We start from the raw sequence: 27,484 nt of genomic DNA, 5'->3' as shown, positions 1-27,484 counted from the left end.
CAAATTATGATTTTTTAAATATACTTATTCATGATACATTGACTATATATTATGCACCCAATATCTTGCGGTTAACGTCTGGTATTTATTCATTGATAAAGACTTGCGTATACTTATTAGCATGGAGGAAATTCGAATTGTAGTTTACCAACAGCGTGGTTTCAACAGATCGTTTGTTTGTTTTGAACATATTTTATTGACATAAGCAAATGGATCGGAAACAAGTTCTTACAACTTACTGGTTCCTAACAATTGATTACTTGAACAAAATAATTGTAATCTGTGCTTATTCATAAATATATACTTAATATTAGGCTGGTGGTATCGTTCTTGCGGAGATAAATATTCGATAATTTACCCGAAATACTAACTCTAATTTCCTATTATACGTGGGGTAGGTTGGGTTGGAAATGGGAGAAAGGTGTTTCTAGGTTCAAACTTTTTTCACAGCCTAATCCAACCAGCCTTTCCTGATCAATTTTAATAGTAAAAGATTAATTGGGGGAGGGGAGGAGCCCCCCACCCCACCCCCGGCAACCACGATACCACATCTCTGATGTCTATGGCAGCGAATACATGCATGCATATATGTACATACAAATTTATGTATCTGACAGCATCCCTCTTAGATTTCTTGTACATAAAACATAAAGTTGATTTGGACAAGCCCAATATAGTAACAATTTTGAAATATCTTTAAAAAATAAAGAGGAATTAAGGGCTACAAACTGCTAAAAAATTCAAAGGGACCAGATTAATATTTTTAATCGGGTTAGAAGTGGGGTTTGGGTGCAGGATGTGTGGAAATATTTTGTGGTGTATATTCCATATATGTAAAAAGGCTGTAGGCTACACATCATTTTTTTAAGGATAGAAATTTGGTTGAAAAGGGGGGGGGGGAAGTTGATGATAAATGTTATCTATTAATTTCATTTTGTTGCAAATGCCAAAAAAAAAGCATTTTTGACAATGCGCATTTTTGTACCCATACTTACAGTCTAACTTTCTGTTTAATGACAAAAATAATCCTATAACTGGAAATAAAAATCAAGCCAAAATTCAAGTGTTATATTAGGTCTGCATCAGCCTCCTTGCTTACCCATTATTTGCGCCTCAAGTTAAATCTGTGACATCACACTAGCAGACACATTACATGTAGTAGAAAGTAATAATATTATTATACACCAATGATATTCTAATCAATCTATTACACTGTACCTTTTGGCATGAATGGAGGATTAATTAACAGGTTATATTAGAGATGAGCATATCAGTTAATAGTTATATGTATTACACCTTCCATGATTGAGTAACAAAAGATATACTGTATAATTCTTGCAATATTTTTTCTATAATAGTAGACTCAGTTAACATCACCACCGTTAAAGAGTTTCGATCTACAGCACTGCTGATTTAATTTCCCAGATTTTATTAGAGATCTACAAGTACCTTTACAGGTCACTTAATTAGTACATGTATCTCAAATTTAATTGGGCAAATGAGAATTTTGTCTTTAACAACTTAATTAAATGACTCAAAAATGTATTGCATGTTCAACATGATCAAGGCAAATTATTTCCTTTATCATGAATTTATTCTCAATTTATGGGAGAATATATTTATAATTATGAAAGTACTAGTAAATCAGTCTACACATAAGTAAGAATTACCTCAACTATTTGAATTACTTTGCAGAATTTATTGCATTGTCTTTATTACTTAACAATCATGTAAAACTTTATTTCATGGCCGTAGGAACGGGGGGGGGGGGAGGGGGGTGCCCCCAATAATTTTGCCGAAATATAGAATACTAAAGAAAACATGGCTACTATATGCTTGTGCCCCCTCAATAAAAACGCCTGATGACCTTTTTTTTTCTTTTTTTTTTTTTAAAGCTTGTCAAGGAATTTTTGGTTGTTAGTGCCCCCCAAAGAAAATGCATGGCTGTCCCCCCTCCCCCAAACTGAAATTGCTTCTTACGGGCCTGTATTTATTGATTTTTTTTTTTTATGTTTCATTTATTTATAAACCTATTAAGTGTTTCATTTTGAAAAGAAATATTAGAAGATATAATCATAATTTCAAAAAGAAGTTGAAATTAAATAATAAAAGGGACCCGAAGAAAAATTGCTTGTTGTCATGAAATTTAAGCATTTTTTTTTTTTTTTACATATAATGAAAAAGATACTGTTTATCTTATGCAGTTGCCATGGAGAAATTAACTTGCTTATACTCTCAATTTAGTTATAAAACCATAATCTTACTTATCGCGTATTTACCGTAAATTATCCCCACGTCTATTTTACATTTACAGTAGATGGTTTTCCTTTCTATGATATTAGACTGCCTGGCGTAATACAAAGTAAAGTAAAACCATTTTTTACTTTTTACGGATTTAAGGAGGTTGGATCCTGCCATCAAAAGTAATGAGAATTTTTTATCAAGTATATTTTTAGAATCTACACACATAGCTTAATTAAAAATCAAAACAAAAAATGGGGGTCAATGCGCTTCTATTGGCGCTACAGAGCATTTAGTTTGACTTTTTGCACTGTAAATACGTCTTACACATAAATCAATTTTTAAAGTTTTTCCTCCAATATTTTTTATTCTAATAATTTATGGGAACAAACAGGGTCCTATTTCATCTTGAAGAGACACATTAAAATTTGTGACAACAAAAAGTTTTCAAATTACTTCGGCTGTTTTAATTATTTGAACTTTTTGCACTCAAAAATATCATTTTTCTGGCATTAAAAATTTAACAAGCAATAAAATCATTTGAAAGTAATGACATTTTGCTGAATTTAAGAAGAATGGTTAAAAGTATCACATATATTCAGAAAAGAAAATTAAAAGTTGGGGTCTGTGATGTCAATTTTTAAACATATTAACTAAAATAGTGCTAATTTTAATCTTAAATTAGGGCTATTTTTTCTGGATTTTCACAATATATTTGCTATATTTATCAAATAATATGATAGAATTCATGATAGTTTATTTAATATATATTTTAGGACCAGCATAAAATAGTTCACTAATAGAATAACTTTGCGTGCAGGCTGCATGGAAAAAATAGGAATCCAAACTTAACATACTTTAAATACTTCGAAAGAGAAATAATGATCATTTTCTTCTAAAAAAAAAGAAACCTTACCCCACAAAATATAGTTCCTCACCTAATGCTTTTGTTATGGAATTTTATCATGGAGTTTTAACTGAATATAGTTTAAATGGTATTGTACAATCCAAATTTATTGTAAGAACTAAAACATTATGGAGAATTTTTGAAATATAGGTTAAGACAAAAATCTGCTCAAAAGCTCAGGAGCGAACCTCAATTTATTTTTCTTGAAGTTCAAATAGATGACAGCATGTTCATATCGGTGCTTCGAGTGATTATATACTTATAATGTGCGTCTTGCATTTACAACAAAGAAAAGAATGAAGCCAAAATCTCATCCATTCTTGTTACAAGTTAATCCTCTGAAAAACATTTTTTTCTCACACAATTTGTGAAAATATTTATTTTAACAACTTCAATGGAGCATCTCTCTTGAACTTAATGTGAATCTTTGTATGCAAAGAATGTTTGCTACGTTGCCAAAATATCGGATGGCAAGTATTGTAGACGTACTGGAAACTTCTATACTTATAAATTCATAAATTTTGCAAATAAACTCCGAAACGGATGAACCAGACTTTTTACTTACTCCTCTAAAAATACACTAGATAAAATATGATGTCCGTAAACTATATTTAGATTTCACTCGCGTTGTAAGTATCGTACATTAAATTAAAAGTCTACTTTTATTTTCTATAAACAGCCATGAAATAGCAAAAACGTGAGTATGGTGGCGTTTCCGGTTGGCGGATCTAAGTTTCTGGCAATTTTCAATGAAACTGACAACAAGCAATCGTTTATTTATTTCATAAAACGTCATCATTGAATTATTCAATCAAAACTTGATTTAAATGACATAAAAGAAATAAGTTGTGATAACCGATTAAGAAGGGAAATGTGCAAATTATTTTTGTCATTCACCGATCTTCATATTGACGGAAGCAGAAGAAACTTCTAGACATCATATAGCATCGAGCCCGATGTTAAAAAGAAAAATGAGACGATTATAGCTGCAGGAACATACAAAAGTTTATGTGTGAATGGTCATTGAAATAATGGTAAATCATTGATAACACTATAAGTTGTGAATATATCTATATATCGAAAGACTGTTACATATATGTAGTAGGTTTTCCTAATAAATTTATCGGTAAAATATTCCTCACTGAGAGCATCGTGGCAACGAACCCGAAGTACAATTTCTACTTCGTAATAAACTTGCTTACATGAAAAGAGAACATTAATGAATAAGACATTGTTCAAATACGATTAAAGCTGTAAAATTTTGTGCTTTAATCAATACATTTTAGTTTTTTTCTGAATACAGTCCTTTGTATCAAATACTCGGCCTATTCATAGGGCGTTAAAAGCTAATTTTTACACAAGTACTTGCGTCTTGGTTTATACATGTATATATGTATGTACCTTATTGATATGTAAAAAAAAGTAAAGTACATTGTTTACATATCAATAAGGTACATACATATTTATAAACCAAGACCCAAGTACCTGTGAATTTTTAACCCCCCCCCCAAAAAAAAAAAAACACCAATCATGTGCATATTCGCTGCTTTTATCCTTGACGGAAATGATATAAGAGCATCTGAAGGACAATATCCATAACATCATGAACATAGTATAACAGGTTTCACAATAAACATCAATTAATGAAAATGTTATTTTTTCAAGTTTTTACAAAAGGGGGTGGGTTGGGGGGGGGGGGGGGGAGAGAAGCACATGCGGGATTTTGAACAAAGTATTTCTTCCTGCTATAACCCTGTAGGCTGTCAGTAAAACTACAATATATTTAATTTTCTGTCGGTGGCGGTATAAATTCAATTCCCCGCGCTTGCGCGGGATTTCATCTAGTTGTATCACAAAAACTTAAATACTTGTAAACAGCTTTTGGTCGCTTTTTGCAAAGTATTTTGCTAAAGAACATTAAGTTTTAAATAAAAAAAAATTGCATGTTTGTACATCTTAAATGAATTACAGAACGACTATAATTAAAACACATTTTATATCAGTATATAATGTGAATATTAGAGTAAACACGACATATTTCCATTTTCTGAGATTTAATCAGTTAACCTACATTGTTGGAAGAGCTTTCCCGCAAAACAGGAAAAACATCTCTCAGTAAATGGATGCAAAAAAATATCAGCAATATCATTTGGTTACTTATTTCTTACGAAATCGCCTGATTAATGTGTAAAATTACAAAGGTCTATCATATTAGTCTATTGTACATTTAGGCACCTTCTATGAATTTATTGAAGGCTACACAGAATTAAGGATTCACAATATCGGCTGTTAAAAGCCAAAGAAAGCAGAATTACCCACATACATGCAAGCAGTGTACCTCATAAGCACTTAATCGAGTGTGGATTACAAAAAAGATGCTGACGAAGAAAAAAAAAGGAAAATTGACAGAAATGGAAAAATATATAGCAGCAAAATGCATTATGAAATAAAACTTGCGCATGCGTTGTTATTTACCACAGCTTCCCACCATATTCCACAGCGCGGCTGCAGGAAGGAAACAAACTTACTTTACAGCAACAGCAAATGGTGCTATTACAGGAACACTGTAAATCCACTTTCTTTCTTGTATATCCCCCCTTATTTTGATATTTACGATGATATATTCATTGAAAATTTTTAAATTCTGAAGATATTTGTGTCAACAATTACTTATGTCTCACGCACAAATTTAACTTGCGTTTGAAAGTTGCACCTAAGGTGCGTCTTGGTTAGAAACTACTAATGTCATGTCATAAAAAAAAACCTCTGTGGGCCCTCTATGCTATTTTTGGTAACGTATTTATAAATAGATAGTGTATGTTTTTTTTTTGAAATTATGTTTTAAAATTCTGACCAGATTTCTGAGGAAAATTTTAACTGCCTAGGGTGCATCTTCGCTAGCTATTCTCTATTGAGAAGTTGATGGCTCGTTTTAATACTCCCCCTCAACACATCACCTATCTACAAGGGGGGGGGGAGTATTAAAACGAGCCATCAACTTCTCAATAGAGAATACTTCACTAGCCAAGGGTTTCTGATATGCTATTCTCCTCATAAGTTTATTAGGAGAGTAGTGTATCAGAAACCCTTGGCTAGCGAAGATGCCTAGGGTGAGATTTATGACAGTCTGAGACATATAAAACCAAGTCTCTGAATAAATTAGATTTTGTTGACTTGTTTGCATTTATGCATTTATTTTTATTATAGTGTGTTCGGTACCACATAACATGCGAGAATACCTTCTCCAGTATGTTGGAGAGAAGATTAGCAAGAAAAAGGCGGGTGAGAAAATGAGAAGTTGACAGAAAAAGATTTTTTTCATTATCGAAAGGGACATGTACAACATCCATAATGGTAAGAAAAGAGAATTATTTATAGTCATATTTATTTGTTTCTATGACGTTTCTTTCGATAACTTTTCACTCATATTGAAAAGCCAGCACTTGAGAACCAATACTCTGTACTCAGGACCCTTGAGCAGTGAGTAATTTTGTTCATGCCAGCACCTACTACAACATGGGACCTCGGTTTCATTTGAACACCAGTCTCCACATCCTGCAGTGGGATTCGAACCTGTGATGTTAGGATCAACTCCTTTATCTGTGACTCTAAAGCAAACACTTAAACCACTGCTAGTCATATATGTATTCCTTATGATGTGAGCTAGCATTATGAAAATTACATGTGCTGTAGATCATAGGTTGCTACATAGTTCTTTTTATGTAGCGCTAAAAAATATGGTGTTCAACTTCATAGGTCTGGGACTAAAAGTTTATGAGGGCATACTATCTTAATATCACCCACCCATTATCGTCTGATCAGCATGATCAGTACTATTAAGCAGGAAAACAAATATTTGAAGAGACATACTGTAAAAATAATTTTGTAAGATCTTGGAAAACATGTAATTTTGGAAGTAGATTGACATATAAGTATATAATTTTTTTTTTTGTGGATAACAGTTGATTAGGGTAGGTGGTCATGCACTGGTGTGATTTTGACCCATTATCTGATTATTTTTCATACTTAAGTTTTGTTCGAGTATATGTCAGTGTTTGTTATTGTACAACGTATTCTGGGTAATTTTCTCTATGGAATACCTTTTTACAAGTTTTCTTCTTTTTTTTAGATTTACTGAATTTGCGAAATACATGTGTTCGACTTACAAGATACATGTGTTGGGTTATTGCTAGTTAGAACAATCTAACTGTGTCTCAGAACAAGCCCTCGATCACCACAGTTTATATGTCCCATATACTAGCAATGCAGCATATTGGAAAGGATCCGCTCAGAAATGATTTTGAAGAATACAAAAAAAATTGCACTGAAAATAACTATCAAATTAATCATAACAAACCTTTTTGAGATTTTATATGCCTTTTAACCTAAAAAATAATCCATATAAATGAGAAAATTCAACTCATTTTCTCAACCTTTTTTCCTCACTTCAAATTTACACGCCATGTTGAATTCGGAACTCTCTGGATTGTTCATAGAAAATGCAGTCAGTTCGAGTTATCGAACTTGCTTATTTTGCTACATTGCCAATACACAGAACGAATTCTATCGTTAAACCAGGTCCGTAGGACAATATCATTTTAATGATTAGAACGTTCTATCTAGGTTATTGAGATCACAGCAACAATATATAAACAAAATTAAAATTGAAATTATAATTCGCATCATCTCTTTTAAAAAAAGAAAATTCATATTATTTTGTAAAACCAAAAAATATTGGTTTAAATATACTGACAATAAAAAAAAGAGACAATAATTCTCAAATTATGAATAACCTTAAAACATTGAATGCACCTACAAGCACAGATCCCATGATTTGTAATATAATGCACACACAGGCATGTAAACTGAAGTAAATCAAACATATAGATTTTCACTGATTAGCTAATATACATGTAGAACTAGTTTGAAACTAAATACTTGTACAAATACAAATGAAAAAAATAATTATTTTCCAAGCAAATAAAATGAAGAAATTAAAAGTTTTTGATTTTATTTTGATTTAAAAATTATCAAAGAATATTTAAGTCGAACTTCATGAAAAAGAAAAGCTGAAATCAAAATATTTGTATCAATTTAAATGTCATGCTTGATAAATTTTGGAAATACTGACAGATACACCCTTGCATAACACATATACATGACTAAAATTGTAAATTTTTAGAGACTTTGGATATGCATGGTGTCAAACTTTGTCTCATTTTAATATAAAATGAAAAAATTATAACCGATTAAAAATATTGTGATCTGTATTGTAACATGAATATTGTGATACCTAATATAGTATATTTATTTAGATATAGAATAGTAGACGAAAGTGTATTATCCCAGCCCTTTATATTTGCAGTGCAGTATAAAACAGTTCAATTATATAATAATGAAGTCAAGAGAATATGGACATGATTATATGTAAATTAATAGATTTTGTTTTCATTTTTGCAGGTGTGTCTGATGGAATTTGTCATTTCATTAATAAATAATGCTGATAAAGATGCAAACTTAGCAATTGTGCCTAAAAAGTGACAGCTTTGACAAGGAAATATATCCATATATAACAGTTACTGGTACTGTCTGAATGCAGTGAAAGGATCCAGATGAACAGATGAAGAGATTAAGTACAATGTACATCAATTACTTGGATGAAGAGAATCTGCAACATGGGGTAAGGTATATTTGCTGCTTTATTAGTTATAAACTGTAAATAAATTGTTAGCAGAAAATAGACACAAAAGCTTTAATTAAAGGAAATCAGGGGTAAATACTAACTTTTAAAGCATGCAGATACTCAGTGATAGACTGATAGTTTGATAGTATCATAAAAACCAAAAGAACTTCAGTGACTTTGAATTCCTGATAGCCCTAGCTGTTAATGAACTAGCTGCCCATTACAGCCTTTGGCTGCTTATGGAGTCATGACTTGATTGTTGGGGGAGGGGGGGAGGAGGAAATGAATTCCCAGTGGAGATGGGTATGAAGGTTAAAAATAGGGCCACAAAGAACCAGGTTATGGTGAGGCAGACTTGCCTCCTTACATTTTATTGTAATTATTTAACCCTTCACTCTTTATGAGTGAAATAATTCTCGAATGGGACATAAAACAACAATCAATCGGTCACACTTCACTCCCTGTAAGAACATTTTTTTGTGAGTCGACTGCACAGCAGTGCAACACCTAGGGATCAATTTACCTGGCATCTGTCTGTCTGTCCATCTGTCACACCTTATATCTCGAGAATTGTAAGAGGTTTAATTGTTTTTGATATTTGGTTAATATTTTGCTTGGCACTGTGACTTTTTTTAAATACCATGGTTGCCAATCTTGTGACCCTTGAACTTACCTTTGACCTACTTATAAAAAGTTAGTGCCAATATTCAGCATATTTTTGATAATTTAAAAGAGGTAAGTCTATGCTATTTAGCATGTGCACAATTTGTCATAAATTATAATGAAAAATACCAGCATTACAGTTCACTTGACCTTGACCTTTGTTTTACTTTTCAAAAAATACTTTGAATGGTTAATTTAACTAAAATGTTTTGATTTTCTAGAAGTAGTGTTTTGATAATTAGCATTGATGATCTCATGACACTCTACTTTGAAACTTTTTGATATCCAGTTATCACACAAACTAAAACTTAAATCCTATGAAAACAAATCGGGACCAGTATACCACAATGGGTGGTAATGTAGACTGATGACAATTGCAGTAAAGACAGCCTGAAATCTCTTTAGAAAAAACTGTTGAAAAGATTGTTGACCATTATATGGTGACGTCTCTATTTTAGTGAAAAATTCTTAAACAGGATGTAAAACGACATACAATTAAACAATCAATCCAACTACTGAGTGAGCTTTCTAGCTTGTGAACTACCAATTATGTCCAATTGGAAGTAATATTTGAATGTTTTAAAATGTGATGGTACATTGTAGGAAATAATGTTCCTGTAGAAAAGTCAGAGAATGTATACATGTGAGATTCTGAAGTAGCCGTACATGATGAATAGGAATTTGAAGTGAATTATGGGAAAAGGTATGTAATCCATTAGTTTGCTTTAAAGTTAGTGATTTTAAATCTGAACACACTGTGTAAAAGGAATTTTTCCTCCATATTCCTTTATTCACGCTATATTGTAGGGTCCCTATATAAGCCACTCACTTAGTCACTGTTCAGTGTAATCTGTTGTCACCTGTCTGTATAGACAGACTGACGTATGCTACATAGCTCTCGGTAGCAACAAAAAATTACTGTGTACTTCTTTCACGTACGGCAGGAGAGAAAGATGCCAATGAAACTTACAACAGTTGCACAGGTCAGTGCAGTATACAAACATACACAAGTACACGCAACTGCAATAAAATAAATAAACAAAGGCAATGCAAGATAACCAGCATGAGCATGTGTCACCATTCCACTCCGATACCTGTGACAATAAAGCAGTCAGGTGTAACAAATGCGAAGAGTATACCCCGGTGCTGATATAGTAGATGATATATAATCGAATATGGTGTATGCCTATTTATGAGATGTGTTCAGCTTTAATTGATTGTTTTTCTCTGACAATATGTACCATAGGTCATAGTCATTTATGGTATATACAGTGGCGCCATGTTTATCCGAACACTTCACCTTCCAGATGCTATTTTTAGGGAATAGATTTTTTCCATGTCATTCTGTCTCATTAATCCAGAAAAATGTGTTCCGCGTCCGGACGGTCGATTTCTACTACAAAACGTAATAGTTCATTGAAAAATGACTCGTTTATCCGGACGGTAATTTTTCAAGAAATGACTTTTTCACACTTATCTTCAGGGGTTGAAATTTTCCTGGAAATCCCACTAACCCAGGGGCTACTGGTCAGGAAAAAATTACTAGCCCAAACTAACAAGCCCAACAATTTTTTTTATGCAAAATGAAAACAAAAAGTTAAAGTTTTGAATGTTTTGGTGACAGAAACAAATTAAACTAGTTCTCAGTCAAAAGAAACCAGTCTTCATAGAAAAATGAAAGTAAACTGACGAGAATTTTTTTTCTGTTCTGCTAGTCCGACAGACTATCATTACATTTAAATAAGCTAGCCCCAGTCATAAAATAACTAGCCCCGGGGCGTCGGGCTACCGTATATTTCAACCCCTGATCTTGCAGTTGTGTTAATTGTAGTAAAAACATTGGCCATGTAGTCAGTTTGAAGGCGATACCTGTGACCTACAAACAATAGCATCTAAAATTAGCGTGTATTTACCCCAATTAAACTACACGTCTAATATGAAGCTCGAAGAATTTAGTTTACACCAGTACACTGTGCATTAATTAAATAAGAAACAGTTCAAAATTAATCAATATTATTTTTAACAAACTTAAGCCAAAGAGGCGTCCAGATCAACAAGGCGCCACTGTATATATTATATAATACATGCATATATATGTACTTGCTATTAACTGTGAGTACAATAAAATTTTCCCATTAAGTATATTAATTTTTTTCTATGTGGTTTACTTTATGCCCAATTATCAGCAGTTTCCTTAATGGCCATATTTAAGTATAAGAACTAGGTTGCAAAAGCAGACAAAAAGTAAATATAAAAATCTTAAGTGCAAGGTACTTTATCACTCATTGAATGTTAATTAGGGCCTGCATGAAATGTTAAAGCTATATAGGATTCACATTGTCCATCTTTATGTCTTTCAGCCAGCAATTAACACTTCAGTTGTGACACAATAAACAAGTTTTAATTTATGCAGTGTAATACTATACAGGGTATTGATGCATACAGTAAATGAGATCATTAGAATGGTGTATTTATATACTGTATATACTTGATATCAACAATTTTTCTCAGTGGTCTACTTTATGACCGATTATAAGTGGTCTCCTCAATGGCCATATTTAAGTATAACATATGTATAAGTACAGGTTGCTATACCAGACAAAGGTAAATATAAAAATCTAAGTGCAAGGTACTTTATCACTGATGGAATGTTAATTAGGGCCTGCATGAAATGATAAAGCTTTATAGGATTCACATATTGTCCATCTTTATATCTTTCAGTCCAGCAACACTTCAGTTGTGACACAGTAAATAAGTTTTAATTTGATATGCAGTATAATATAATACAGGGTATTGATGCATATAGTGAATAAGATCATTAGAATGGTATATTTATATACAGTATATACTTGATATCAAGGGTTAATTCAATTTACTCAATTTTTCTCACTGCATGGTCTACTTTATGCCTAATTATAAGTGGTCTCCTCAATGGCCATATTTAAGTACATGTATAAGTACAGGTTACCATTGAAGACAAAAGGCATATACAAAACTCTAAAGACCATGATACTTTGATACTGATTGAATGCTGATCTGGACCCTTGAAAAGCACTTACTCTTCGTCTTATTTTTATGACAATGTGTGGTTTTGATATAAGTTAACTGAATTACTTAGGTAACCATGGTAACATATTTCTATCTGTTTTTGTATGTTTTTGCATGAGCAAGGGCTTGGGTCATGCATAAACTTTTCACATTTTTCAACTTCTTCTCAAGAACTACTGGACAAGTTTAAATCAAACTTGTCACAAAGTATCTTTAAAATAAGGATGGCAATGATTAACTGGTTTTTTAACTATTGAGAAAGATCATAACCAGTTGAAATTTTCATAACCAGTTTTGTAACCAGTTACAATTTACATACTAACCACTTAGAAGATAGTAGGGATGGCAATCGAATACAGAATTGCAAATTGGTTAACCGCAAAACGTTCCGACCGATTAACTGGTTAATAGTATCAAACTACACAATGTCATTTTTTTGACTTTTTTTAAGTAGCTCTATTCCTATGCACAAGAAGTCTTAAAAAAAGATGTTAGAGGTCAAAATCATTCTATTTGTCTTTAGTCTTGATCATAAAACCAAGCGCATATTTTTTTTCAATAGACAAGAAAAAATTCAGAAAACCATGAACCATGCCTGAGATATCGTGGATAATTTTCCAGAGCGGATGTCACACAAGTTCATTCTTCATTATCACCATAATCAAAACTAAGTCTAAAATGTATCACTTAATTTACAATGTTTGTATTATAATTTAATGTGATAGATAACTGCAAAAGATACACACACACCAATTCACGGTGCTCAACGGTGATTATTATCATTAAAGAATTAGAGGACAGTCGGGGTAACGACATGATGTTTTAACAGTAATTAACATATCTCAGACTGACCAATTACCCCACAATTGTAATCTGGAGAGCCATAATGACCTCCCAATCAGCCTAAATAAATAAATGAAAACGCTAAATTAAACTTTTAGGTAGGAATTTCTATTTTGAAAATGAATTTTAGTACATTGCCTTCAGTTTTACATAATTTATAATATTTTTTCGACTAATCGATTGCAGATTTTCTAACCGATTGCCATCGTTCCGACCGAGTAATCAGTTAACCAGTTAGAAATTGCCATCCCTAGTAGATAGTTTTTGTCAATGAGTATTTGTATTTACTTTTTCAATAATATTTTCATTTTTTCAAATAAAACTTGTAACATGTTTCAAACTGAAATGTGACAATCAAGCAGTTACCATATCTTGCCGAATGTAATATGCATTGGTTTAAATATGCACCCCCTTTTTCAGCCTATAACTTGGGGAAAATTGCAGCTCGGTTGTAAAGATTATTTGCTACAAAATCTTATTTCCTACAAGGCACAAGTTATTTAAACATTAAGATTTTAACAGACTTGAAATTTCTTTGACAATAACTTAAAGATAAGTCACTTGACATATGATAAGCGTTTGATATGTTGTAATCAACACACACCCAAAGCTTAAAAAAATGAAGAACGAAGGTTATAAATCGACCTCTCAAATATGAAACAGGGCTCTCAATTGTCTGTAATTGGGGCCGTTCAAGGGCCCCACTCCCAATTTAAAAAAGGTACCTTTTTTCCCAATTAATGTGTTAATTTTCCCAATAGTCATTTCTCCCAAAAATTAAAGAAAATATAGCTGGATATATACCGGTAATAACTTAACTTGCTATTCATATTCCTCTGTTTTATAAAACAAATTTAGTTGATAGCGAAGACCGGAAACCCAATATATATGATTTTAAAGTACGTATAATGGTTATTCCAAAATTTCCTAAAGGGTCTTTACTTTCCCAATCTTTACAGCCCAGCCCCATTCCCAAAAAGCAGTGTTAGAGCCCTGTGAAAATGAAAACAATTATATGTACAGCAAATAAGAAGTGCCCTATCTTGTAAAAAATGTGATTGGAATAGATAGACCATTTCTTTATCCGGGTAAATATCATTACCGTTACATTTTCAAAATGGTAATTATTTACCGCTACATACTCATTACCGCTGCAAAAAATGTACACATTACCACTACATTTAAAAGTTTACATTACGAATACATTGCCTCTTTCATTAGCCAATGGATTATGCATGTACAGATTGATACAAAGTACATGTACAACATATCCAAGCATAAGAGCTTTTTCCACTGCTCACCATGGGAGACAAAAGTACGGCTTAACAGGGTGGCTTTTTCCCACTTTTTTATTAGTCCCCTACCGATGAAACCAGAGTGAATTGTAGGTTTCCTCTGAGTCTGTCCATCTGTCTGTCTGTCCCTCTTTCAGTCTGTCCCATTTGTTTTCCGCACTTTTTTCTAAACGCTTGCAGATATTGAGCTGAGTTTTGGTATGTAAGTGTATATTGATGAGTTACAGTTCAAGTTTGCATTTTGTTATGCTTCTGAATCAATGATTTTTAATGGAATTGTGGCAATTCAATTTTTAGTGGGAACCAGATTACACTTGCCAGTAGGGGACTAGTATTGCTAATGCAATACTCTCAGAATGCTTGTTTAATCTTAATTATAGTAGGTATTTAAGTATGCAAGTACAATACTGTACGTATAAATGCTTGTTCAAAATAAAGTTTTTCTCGTAATTTCGGCCCAATGCAACAGAAACTAAAAATTCAAGAACCTATTGGTAATTAATCTGATGTTTTTTAAATAGATTGATCGAAAGTACATGCAATATACTTCATACTATATAAAGGTACAGTGTTTAATTGATTTGTTACAAAAAAGAGCAATGACCATATCACCAATGCTTATGTAGTGGTAAATATTTTTAATATATAATAAGTTCCACATTTTTTTTTCACAGTGAAATGGTAAAAAAGAAACTGCTAGCGCTACTGTGCAGACTACCATCAATCAACATGATCAACAAAATCAAGTAATCCTTCTGAGTAAGTGACCTGTAGTATTATCTGTTTTCACCTAGGCCAATATGAAAAGGATGAAAGTTATTAAACTCAATACACAAGTTTGGAGATTATAGCTCTCCAACAAGAGAAATACAAAAAGTAGCCATATCAGCATGAAAGCGACAGAGATTGTTGATAAAGTATACACAATCATGCATAAATAAATGTCAGAATGATGGCTTAATTAGGGCCTTTTAAAATGTTTTTAATATTAAAGAAAGATCTTACATGCATATTATGTCAAGCAATGATGATTTTGGTGATCATATTGAGCTATACTTTAGTAATACAGGTTTTTGGTTGCTTGAGTCCCTGATTGACAATATATATGTAGTTTTTGGAGACCAGGTCTTCCAATAATCTGTCAGAATTCCCATGGGTACCAATTGCAACCTGTTATTAGGCTAGCAGACCTCTTTTTATATTCATATGAAGCAGAATTTATTCAAAATCTTACACATGAGTAGAAGAAAACACTTGCTGTGGTCTTGAACTCGACGTTGAGATATATCGATCATGTATTATCAATTAACAATAGTTATTTCCATTCATATATCAACTCTATATATACCCCAGTGAGCTTGAAATAAAAGACACCACAGAGTCTGACACATCTGTTTCATGTTTGGATATTATTTATTTCCATCCCTAATTAAAATTTTATAAATTGATTATGTACATGTAATATTAAATGCATGTTTCTTGGAAAGTAATGTTTTAAGTGTTTCCTTACTGCTCTTAAGGATTTTCATGGTATATCAGATTCTTGTTTATTATCCTTTTCTAAGTGTTACTTTTCTCTAAGCAGTAAACAGTTTTGCCCTGATGTAATAATCTCTCTCGGGTGTTTTCATAATAGGTAATATATTCTCTATGCACTTCCGTTGCGTTTACCTAAGGATTTTTTCAATGCACTGACTGCAATGCTGTTTAAGGATTAATTGTGGGATTCTTACGAGATGCAGAGCCAATCTGATAGCATGAACTAAGACAGAAATATATGTAGAGACAGTGTGAACTGACATTTTAGGTTAAAATAAAATAAAAACATGTTTTTGAACCCAGAAAGACAAGTGGGGGTACAACGTAAACAAACCGGAGTGGCATACCTTTCTCTCTTATAATGTATAGTGGGGTATTTTTTGTGTGGAACGATTATTTTGGGGTTTTCACGATTTTTTCTATTATACACATGATGAATAAGTGCAATAAATATAATTTGTGAAAAAAATGTCCAACAAGTCCCGGAGTTGAATATCGGGGGGGGGGGGGGGGGGGGGGTCCTGTCCACAAGTACCTGTGGATTTGTTTACATAAACACAGACACCTGCTTGGAATGCATTTTCAGCACAATATCGTAAAATGTTTAGGGTTATAGGGAAAAAAAATAAGGGACTTAATTTTTAATTTATACCAATCAAATAACAATTAAAATACAGACTATACTTAAATACTTATAAATAAAGCTTATATGTACTAAACTGAATTTTCCAAGAAAATTAAAAGTTGTATCCTACTTTTGTTTTTGAAATAATACTAATATTTTAACTTTTTAAACTTTTTCTTTGGAATAGTTGTGCTGTGAAAATAAGAGATACATCCGCATTTTTGGGGTAGCGTTTTATCCATAGGAGCTGCATTTTTCTCGGGATTTTCCCCCCAAAGGATCACTTCTAGGTAAATATATGCATTGACCTACAGGGCCGATATTGGTTTCATTCTTTAGAAAAAGCTTATCAATATCCGTTCCGGTCGCTGACTTTAGGCCACACGCGTGTAGTTTCTTGTTTCTCATGTATCGTTTTAGTTCTAGTCAACTGTGTGTTCATATGACCCTACATCGGTATTTACATATACATCCTTTGTATGAGGGTCCTTACTTGATGCCTGGGTAATGGCAACGGGAGATAAAACCTTAACTGACCTTACCATGTTCTTTTCTAATCTGTAAACCTTCCTTCTGCATTTTTGACAACATGTCGCCAATGCACTCAATTTTCCCGAGGAATGAACTGCATCTACTCTGCATAGCGCAGTATCTCTCCCACTGGCACAACACTTCTACTAACCAGAGATGTTCTTGAAAGACAAACACAGCAATTTTTGCTCGTCATGATTTTTTTTTTCGTGACACCTGCATTATCAAGTAACACAAAGTGAATGATTCGTGTCCTCGAACAAAGTGTGCTTACACTGAGGTATACAGTTCCGGTTGATTGCGTTTAGTTAAAGAGAATTTATAATCTGCATTTCCATAAATGTCTTTTATATCAACAGCAAACACACATTTAAAGAAGAAAGTGGAAGTAAAATGCAAAAGCCTGTATAAAAAATTAAAGTTCGTGTTTATACAGGTGTAAAATTTGAAAAAAAAAGTGTTACAACAGGTGGATTCGAACCAGGACATAAAAAAAGGTCCATTCTAAGAATCTGTGGTCTATTTCTCTGCGCTATAATGACTATGAAAATGCACTCCATAAATGTAATCCAGTATGATAGAACTAGGTTTTTCGCATTTTTTGTAGGTTTTTCACGAATTTCGACCCTAAGGCAGGGGTGCCCCTAAAAAAATCTTGTTTTAAATCATTCTTTAGATCAAAATCTATCAAAATTTCATAATTTAATTTAGGGGCAGGCCTGCTCTGAAGGACTTCTATGCCAAAATTCACGTAAAAATTAGTGCTTTAATGGACAAAATACTGTTTTGACCAACTTTGGAGGTTAATTTCAAAGTTGCAAATAAAAAAAATTACGTTTAAAATGCAAATTTGAAAAATTTAGACAAATATACAATAGAAAAAAACTAAAGAACATTGATTTTTAAATGTGACTTTTTCCGGAAAATAGTTCTTTCCTATAGGTCAAATCTTTTGTTATAACGAATACATCCTTTCGGGGTGTGTCTATTACAAGACTACGGCCTTTACACGTGACAATATGATACTTCATCAATATTATATAAATAGTGCGCGTTTTTGAGGGTAACAGTTGAAATTGACACCCCAAGGAAAACCATTGTCAACCGACGCGTCAGCGGAGGTTGACAATGGTTTTCCGAGGGGTGTCAATTTCAACTGTTACCCTCAAAAACGTGCACTATTTATTTTATTATACTGAATGTCTTATTGATTTCGGGTGTCATAAAAAAATTCGGAGATGGTCGTTAAGTTCACGCTTAGAAAGCTTTCAAACTCCCCGCTTCTATTTTTCTCAATAAGAAAGCTTCGGAAAAGATTAACCAACCTCTTTATTGTTTGTTTGCTATCAAAAAGTCCTTTGTCATCTAAAGTTTGCACTCGCAGGGATGTTTCGTCTGTCGTTTGTTGTTTTCAAGTAAGCTACATCGGACGCAAGCTTTTATTGACGTCGTTTATTCGGCTTCTTTCAAACACACAACCGACGTTTTGAGAATTCTACGGTGAACCGTACGCGCATGATTTGAACGCATGTGATATTTTCGTAATGTTACCCGTTGTCAAGTGTGTTGCTAACGCTGAGGGTAACATTACGGATTGTTAAATGCGTCTAAACCAATCAGATTTTAGTATTTAACATGAAAGTATAATAAATCTAAATGTTAAAGGCGACAGCATGTATTTTCTTCTTCTCATGTATAAGATTTTAAATAAATTCTGCTTTGTATGAATACAAAAATAGGTTTGATAATAACGGAGCACAATTGGTACCTATGGAAATTCCAAGAGATTTTTGGAAGACCTTGTCTCTAAAAACCACATAGATATTGTCAATCAGAAACTCAAGAATCTTTTTAATATCAACTTCAGAGTACTTGTGTATACAATCAGTGTTTTTTACAAATAATTTTGCAAATGACCAATGACAAGGTAAGTTAATTTTTGAGTTCCACTTTTAATTAAAAAAAACAGCTGTCAATAAACAAATCTCTCATCCATACAAAAAAGCATACCAAGGGTGATAATCTCAAAATTTAAGCATTGATCTGTTCGAAATAATTTTTTTTATTGACATACGTTTAAGGATAAACAACAATACTTGATATCACGATTACTGAAATTAGCGGAACTCTTTCACAGAGGTAGGAAACGTCTGTTGGATGGGGGCAGTGTACTATTGAATGCAATGCATGATGATCATCGATCATTGTGGAATTTATAAGGACTGATAAGAAGAAATCCTAGAGAAATATCTTGCTAAACATGCGCTGAACCAGCCTAATAAATTTTTGAGAGGAGGTAGTCCTATATGTTACATTTTTTACGATACTTTTTACTAAGCAGACTTTTCTTATTAAATTCTAAATGAAAATCGTTACTTTTGAAAGTTGATAAAATACTCTAAACTTTCCTTATTTGACAATCTACTATTTGGAGTTCAACTCTTGGCAATACATTGTAGTTTGGGCATAATGATTGTTCGAATCATTCCATTGTCACCACTGTAATGTTATGCCCCAGAAATCTTGTGAGATTTAGAGCTTCCTCGACTCCCATGCTAAAGAGCGTTTGTAAGTTAGATAACTGCGAGATACTCGCATTACTGGTACTTTTAATTCAATTCACATGTGCTCACCTTTGAAATGCATTCACAATTCTTTATAAAGTTGGTGACATTATGTATGAAAATATCATAAAGTCTTGTTACATGTTTAAACTATGCTTGTGGTATGCATTTTTTTTTTTTCTTGAACAGTAAAGGAAGGGATGAGAGAGTTCATTGAGTGCCATAAACTTTCATTTATATGTTATTTTTTAGAGATGGAGTACTACACAAGCACAAATTTTTAAAGAAAGAAAAGTCAATGGAATGAAAGCCAAAGAAAAGGTGAAGTGAATTGTCACTCATTATATTTTAAATTTAATGTGGACATGGTCATTATTTTAGTTATATCATAACCTTCTTATCAATTTTAAGCAGTGCAGACAGATGCATTTCTTATTGCTTTGAATAGAATAAAGTATCAAAAAAGTTTGTATATGTTTTTTGATATTGAATTAAAATTAAAAAAAAAAACAAAACAAATTATCAATTACTGCAGTTTTGAATTTCAGTACACTAGAAGTTTTTCTGCCCTGCCATGAATATGGCTGGGGCATATAGAGTTTGTCATGTCTGTCTTCCGTCCTTCCAACCTTCTGTCTGTCCTTCCATTCCACTTTGCTTTTAGCTCAGTTCAAAACTAAGTTTCAAAGAAACTATTCAAGATATTTTTATCAATCTTCATATGCTGATACATATTGATGAGAGGTATTCATTTTCATCAACATTTTTTTTTACCTTGACCTTTCCTTTAACTTTGACCTCACTTTTCTTAAATTAGTGTTTAGCTCAGTTTTAAAGAAACCATTCAAGATAGTGTAATCAAACTTCATATGCTGATACATACTGAATCAACATTTTTAATCTTGACCTTTCCTTTGACCTTGACCGTACTTATCTTAAATAAGTGTTTAGCTCAGTTTTAAAGAAACCATTCAGGATAGCGTAATCAAACTTCATTTGCTGATACATGTATATACTGATGAGAGCTATTCAACTGCATCAACATTTTTTGATCTTGATCTTTCCTTTGACCTTCACTTCACTTTTCCTAAATTAGTGTCAAACTTCATATGCTGATACAGACTGATGTAAAGTATTCGACTGTATCAACATTTTTGACCTTGACATTTCATTTGACCTTGACTTCATTTTTCTTGAAATAGTGATTAGCTCAGTGTTAAATAAACGGTTTCCATTCAAAATATTTTTATCAAACTTATTTTGCTTATGTGTATTAGTGAGAACTATTCAACTGCATCAAAAATGTATGACCTTGAACTTTCCTGTGACCTGGACCTCACTTTTCTTAAATTTGCATTTTGCTTAGTTTTAAAGAAACCATTAAAGATAATTTTATGTGAGCTTATGCACTTAACAGAATTTGGTGAGAATTTATCATCTATATCCAACTTTTTCGATTTCAATGTTAAAGAAACTATTTTAAGATATTCTCATCAAATTTCATACACTAAAAATATTTTTGTGTTGCATTACTAATATGCCCACATGGTGCAGTGGTTAAAGCTCTAGAGTTGCGGAGTAAGGAGTTGATCCTTATGTCGCTGGTTCGAATCCCACTGTGGGACGTGGAGACCGTATAAACCGAGGTCCCATGTCACAGTAGGTGCTGGCACAAAAAAGATCCCTCACTGCTTAATGGCCCTTAGTGCCGAGTATAGGTCAAAATTTGCAGCTCTCCACTGGCAAGTGGTGGCGTCTCCATATGAGTGAAAAATTCTCGAGAGGAATGTTAAACAATAAACAAGCAAATAAAAATTAATATACCCTCAGCGGGGCATTCATGTCCTATAGACAAATTTCTAGTTTTGCCCTCTTGAACATTTGTACATGGATATACTTTTTATTTTTGCTCTGTAAACAACAACAAAAACATTATACCATATAATATGCACAAAATTATATGCTAGGAATGTATTGTGAAAGATGCATTTCAGCTGACAAATGTAGCATCTTTAAGCCAGCTTTTTAAAATTTTTTCTGAATGACTTTCAGGTACTTCTTTTATATTTGCAACTCATTTATAGGGATGTATTAGTATGGTAGCCTGTCTGCCAATACCTTGTAGATGAGATTCTAGCACAAATTGTGTGAAATGGTTCTCTTAATTGACATGAGAAGGTCACCATTTTTTATCAAGATAAAAATTACTTGTATGTCTTGTAATAACATTATTTAATATATCCCTTTCATAGCACACATGTTCCTTTCAAAGAGAAGAAAACATTTATAATTTTTCAAGGTCAATAATCTCATGGATGAAATGCAAACTGTACTATTTGAAATAGGTGGTATAGGTATTTCAGAGTCTGTTTTACATCTTGCCAGTTTATTGTTCGAGGGAATATTCTCATCAAATAAACTATGTAAAGATTTGCTTTTTAATGCAAAGTATTTTTATAAGTAATAACTTCATTTCAACTTACAATGAACAGTTAATCAATGCATCTCACTTTGTATATAATGCATTTTAGAACACACATTTGTGGTTTAAAACATGTTGTAATAGTTTAATAATGCTATTCATTTTTTTTAATTGACAAGAAATGAAAATGTAATGATTATTTCAAAATAGTGTTTTATTCCTCTTATGTATATTTATAGATATGTAAAAGATTGTTATTTTTATTGATGTTATGTTTGTGTACAAAATACTAGTTATTTATTACTTTATACAAAACTAATGTTGTGAAAATTGATAATAATAGAAGTCCTTATGCATATATTGAACAGTATACAAATGTCACCAATGTAATACACATTTACAAATAAAATTAAATTTTACATGACTTGCACATATGTATTTGCATTATTTGTTACAGTTATAACAAATCTAATTCATTGTATTTATGGTTTCCAATTTTTATTGTCTATTCAAACATGGAAAAATTATATGTGTAATGATGTTAAAGACACAAGAATATGAATTAAAATAAGACTGTATGAACTACCTTTAGATTTATGAATTCAGTAGACAGTGACTGTGACAAATGTGTATTTAAGATAGAGATCTTAGACATGAGAAGAAAAGGGGTTGTTTTACAAACTTTTTTTTGCATGGGGAAATATTGACATTTTTTTACAACAACAAATGAAGTTACTGGAATTGTGAAGTCTACGTGTCTTCTGTGAGGAGACATCTTTTGAAACAAAGGTAGCTTGTGGCCAGAAATATTCTAGACCCAGTAGTAACGGTCTTTTGCACAAGGTCATAGTCACTGTATATCAAAGTATTAAATACTTACCAATAATTGTTTGTAACCTCAGAGTATGGTCCTAACACAGGTTAATACAGGTCAAGGCCATAGGGTTTAGAAATGTAATAAATATTCAGATAAACACATAATTCTGTTTGTTTGTTTGTTATACATCCTTTAAGAATTTTTCACTAGTATTGAGACACCACAACTTGCTGGTTGAGGGCTGCAAATTTAGACCTGTACTTTTGAGCAGTGAGAGGTCTTTTCTTGTCCCAGCATATACTGCAACAAGGGAATTTGATTTCATTGGAAGAACCGGTCTCCACGTCCTTCAGTGGGATTTGTACCTATGACTTAAGGAACAAGTCCGTACTCCACTACTCTAGAGCAAATGCTCTGACCACTGCGCCAAGCGGGCAATCGCATTGTTGTTATACTAGATGTAAATCAAGGCAAGGGATAATTGTGACTTGGGGATGTATAACAACCCTGCATCAAGTTCAATTTTTGTCAACTATAAAATAACTTCCAAAGATTATATTATCTTAGGGTTCATTATGCTCAGAGTATATGACATAAAGTGGATATATAAAATTCTAAAATACAATTTTTTTTTTTGAAAAGTACAAGGTTATAGTTTCAAGAGGTCATATCTAGCATGTACAGGTGATTGTGGCTTAGATGATGATTCTATACCATAAGTCATCATGTGAGTACGAAGTTTTAAATCAATGTGTTTCTTTGGTGGTGGATGAAATATTTTCTTAACGTTACAATTACTATCGGTCATTTACTATATTTCCATAAGATTCAGGACATGAAAATTTGTCTACGAATAGACATCACCCAATTAGTTCCTTCTAGTTAAAATAAGGAATCATCATACTGGGTTTTAAAGTGCCTAATATTTTACTGAAGATAAATGCAAATTGACCAATAAATACTGGTATGAGAAATACATTTATGCATGTGTAGTTTTTTATTTAAATAATTAGAAAAAAGAAAATGGTCTACATAATCATGTATATATATATATTCTGGTCTCCTTTATGCATTATATATACTTGGTCTACTTTAACCCTTCGGGATCCTCATAAAATATATACATGTCTACCTAAAACCTCCAATGTATTTACAAAATATTAAGGAGACCAGAAATGTCGTATATTTTTCAGGAAGCAACATTTAGGGCTGAGGGGGTAAAATTTTCATTTTTGAAGCCTATTAGAATAAATTTGGGTGAAAGTGTGAATCAGAATGTCTCAAATAAAAGAAATGAAAAATGTCTACTTAATGCCTCAAAATAAGTGCGGTCTACTTTATGCCAAAGTCCACCTTATATATATATATATATATATATATATATATATATATATATATATATATATATATATATATTAAATGTTTGCCCAAGCTTCTTAGATATTCAGAAGACAAATCTTGTATGTACAAGTACATGTATGATGGAGTTCAATTAGTTTGCGGAAAAGTCTGTTTAATTCATAGGCATATATATACATGTACATAGAGATGATATTAAAACTTCGACATATATAGAGAGAGAATCAATGGGGCTTGTGAAAGATGTTGTAGATATGCTTTAATTGTTACATGCTGTACTTAACCGCTTCCTTGGTAATTTTAGGGGCACTTGTCACCAAAGCGTAACAGACTTCCAGTTTCTGGTCAACAAAGCAGTGGGGCGCGTGTTAGATGTCCGGTATACTCTATCCCCAAAGACTGCCATGTCTCTAGCCAACAAAGCCTCGCTAGGCTTCCTCCACAAACACTTAGGTGAGTTTTTTTTTTGGGGGGGGGGGGGCATCAATTAAAAAAAGAATTGTCTTTTGTGGTTTTTCAGTAAAAAAGTATTTTCTTTCGCATTTTTCTGAAAACTTAATATTTCTATTTTAAGGTCTACAGGGTAAGGAAACACATGACGATATTTTGTCAGGTGACCATGATCTCATCATACCAGGCACCAATGTCAATATGTCATAAGTCAAAGGTCACGCCATGGATCCATGTACCGATGTCAATATGTTAAAGGTCAAAGGTCACGTCAGGGATCCAATCGTCTTCCACGTCTATTTGTCTTTCTAATTTAGTATTTGCCAAATCTGTAGAAACTGTGTTCAAGCTGAATCTGTGATATAATTTATTATGCTTTTACTGTATTGATAAGATGAGCCACAAACTGCTTGTACATGTATGTGATAGGAACTTGCATTCACCATTCATACGTCATTGTTTCTACCTCTACAAAACATGGTGCTCTTCTCTGTTCTACGAATTTAGATCAATTTTCATAAATGTATCATTATTTCTATACATTGATATGTGTGTGTTTGTTGCCATTTGTTTTTTACACCACCAAATGTTATTTTGTTATCTATAATTTATGCAATTAAAGTTAGTTTACAAATAAAATGCTCCCTGCACTGGTTTGTGGTGTCTGTGTTTATTATGGGTAAAAAAAAATCCTGTAACCCTTTTAAAACATTTCGTCAATAAGGAAAAGAAATGCAAACGCTAGCTCGAGACTACCGCCTACATTTTACACGCACGTTATTCAATATGTTTGGAAAATTTGCTATGAAAGTTTCTTTAATGCAAAGAAGACTTCATTAGTAATTGAATAATAATTGTAATGCGAGTGTCAATTCATTTATTATTCTTAATCACAGCTCATTTTGATAAGGGGGTGTAGTTATTTGTCTATTGAAATCACAGACTTCAAAAAGTCGCCGGATTATGAAATATTCATCGATAATTTAATATGGTACAAATCAAAGCGTACACTTTCATATTATTTCCGGTGGACATGATTTATCTTAAGAAATATATATGATATGCATGTTTATGTAGATTTTGTAAGTAAATCCAAGTTTTGTACATTAAAGCGTTGGGATCAATATTGTAATCTTATAATGGAATATAGTGATCGTCTTTTCAACATTAGAAAATTATGGTATTGTCCGACTTACCTCCGTCAAGGGCAACTGGTCTTAAAGTCAGTGCAACTTCTTAGCAGAATTACAGAAAGGTTAAATGTAAACTTTCACTAGCAGACCTAATAACGAGGTATGACAGTAATAAAATATATGGAAAAAGAAAGATAACTCTACTATATTCAGTTCTGCACTTGCCCTGTGTATTTTGATTTGAATTTTGTAATTGTTTTGATTTTCAGTTTTACGTCTTTAGAAAAAGTAAGCGACTATATTACTACATTATTAATCTGTTTTCCAAAAATTAAAAAAAAAGAAAAGGAAAGGAAAAAAACAATCTCGTTTTACAAATTAATGCTCTCGTTGACTTGATCTGCACATGTCTGGCTCCCATTTGCGTTTGACCACAGGTACACAAAATGCCTTTCCGCACTAATTTATATTAATTTCATATTTGTTTGTTGTGTTGTACAGTAGATAACAGTAGCGGATCCAATATTCTTGAAAAGGAGGGGCCTAACCAGTTAAGGATTGGGATGAGAGCCTAGGGGACGAAGTCCCCCAAAGTTCTTAGGTTTAAGGAGGTTTTCTTTGAACATTTTGAGTTATTTTAGCTATATTTTAGGTACAATTGATGCAATGTCCCACACCTAAAATTGCTCTATAAATCTTGTATATATTTTTGGTCACAAAAGGGGGGGGGGGCTCTAAATCCGCCAGTGGATAAAAGGATTAATTTAATGTAAAATGTATACCCCAGGTTAATGATGATTCTTAACAAAAACATCTCATAGGATAAAAAATATTTCTGGAGTTATGGCTCTGTGTTGGATAAGATAGATGATTTGAATTTTCATCCAAAATTATTGTTGTATAGACAACTAAATATAAAAATCTATTGTACAACATTAAAGCATTCAACCAAAAAAAAATGTTTCATTGATGTTTGATTTTACTGAGAAAGCATCACATTTTCCGGAGCGGAATCTTCTAACGTGTCATTAGTTAAAATGTTATAACAAGCTCTATATTTCACATCTGAATGTTTGCTAAAATTTCACAAGGACGGTATTGACCTTTTAAGAATAAGAATTAACCTGTTCATGCACGTAACAACTTTATGCAAATCATTAGTAACCCAATTAATATAAAATTCTTAAATTCTGATGAAAAAATAGGCATTGATCAATGCAATTTTTCCTGAACTTTGAGACAGATTCCATCAGTTTTTTAAATCAATACATACATGTATATATCATTTGACCCACTAATGTGGATTTCTAGAATAAAGTAGCGATTAATAAGCAAATCAAGGAATCCAATTTTAATTGATATCC

The 27,484-nt window shown here is 32.4% G+C and overlaps 1 protein-coding gene and 1 long non-coding RNA gene across 2 annotated transcripts in view; both read left to right on the top strand.

The window, feature by feature from the left end:
* Nucleotides 1-25,642, top strand: part of LOC133205902 (platelet-activating factor acetylhydrolase-like) — a 32,336-nt gene extending 6,694 nt beyond the window's left edge. Inside the window, exons 8-9 of the mRNA XM_061341830.1 lie at nucleotides 24,842-24,990; nucleotides 25,112-25,642. Coding sequence (XP_061197814.1) covers nucleotides 24,842-24,990; nucleotides 25,112-25,197 — 235 coding nt within the window. The 3' untranslated portion in view covers nucleotides 25,198-25,642. The remainder of the gene's footprint in view (nucleotides 1-24,841; nucleotides 24,991-25,111) is intronic.
* Nucleotides 6,358-20,318, top strand: LOC133205837 (uncharacterized). Its single transcript, XR_009723674.1, has 5 exons — nucleotides 6,358-6,502; nucleotides 8,609-8,828; nucleotides 10,098-10,197; nucleotides 15,355-15,439; nucleotides 20,192-20,318. It is a non-coding gene; the product is annotated as an uncharacterized LOC133205837 (long non-coding RNA).
* Nucleotides 25,643-27,484: the final 1,842 nt, after the last annotated feature.

This window comes from Saccostrea echinata, unplaced genomic scaffold (assembly GCF_033153115.1).
Source record: "Saccostrea echinata isolate AGI-Se365-2 ecotype Australia unplaced genomic scaffold, CSIRO_AGI_Sech_v1 ptg000001l, whole genome shotgun sequence".
Lineage (NCBI taxonomy): Eukaryota > Metazoa > Mollusca > Bivalvia > Ostreida > Ostreidae > Saccostrea > Saccostrea echinata.
The sequence above is the reverse complement of the archived record's forward strand: the minus strand, read 5'-3'. Positions and strand labels throughout refer to the sequence as shown.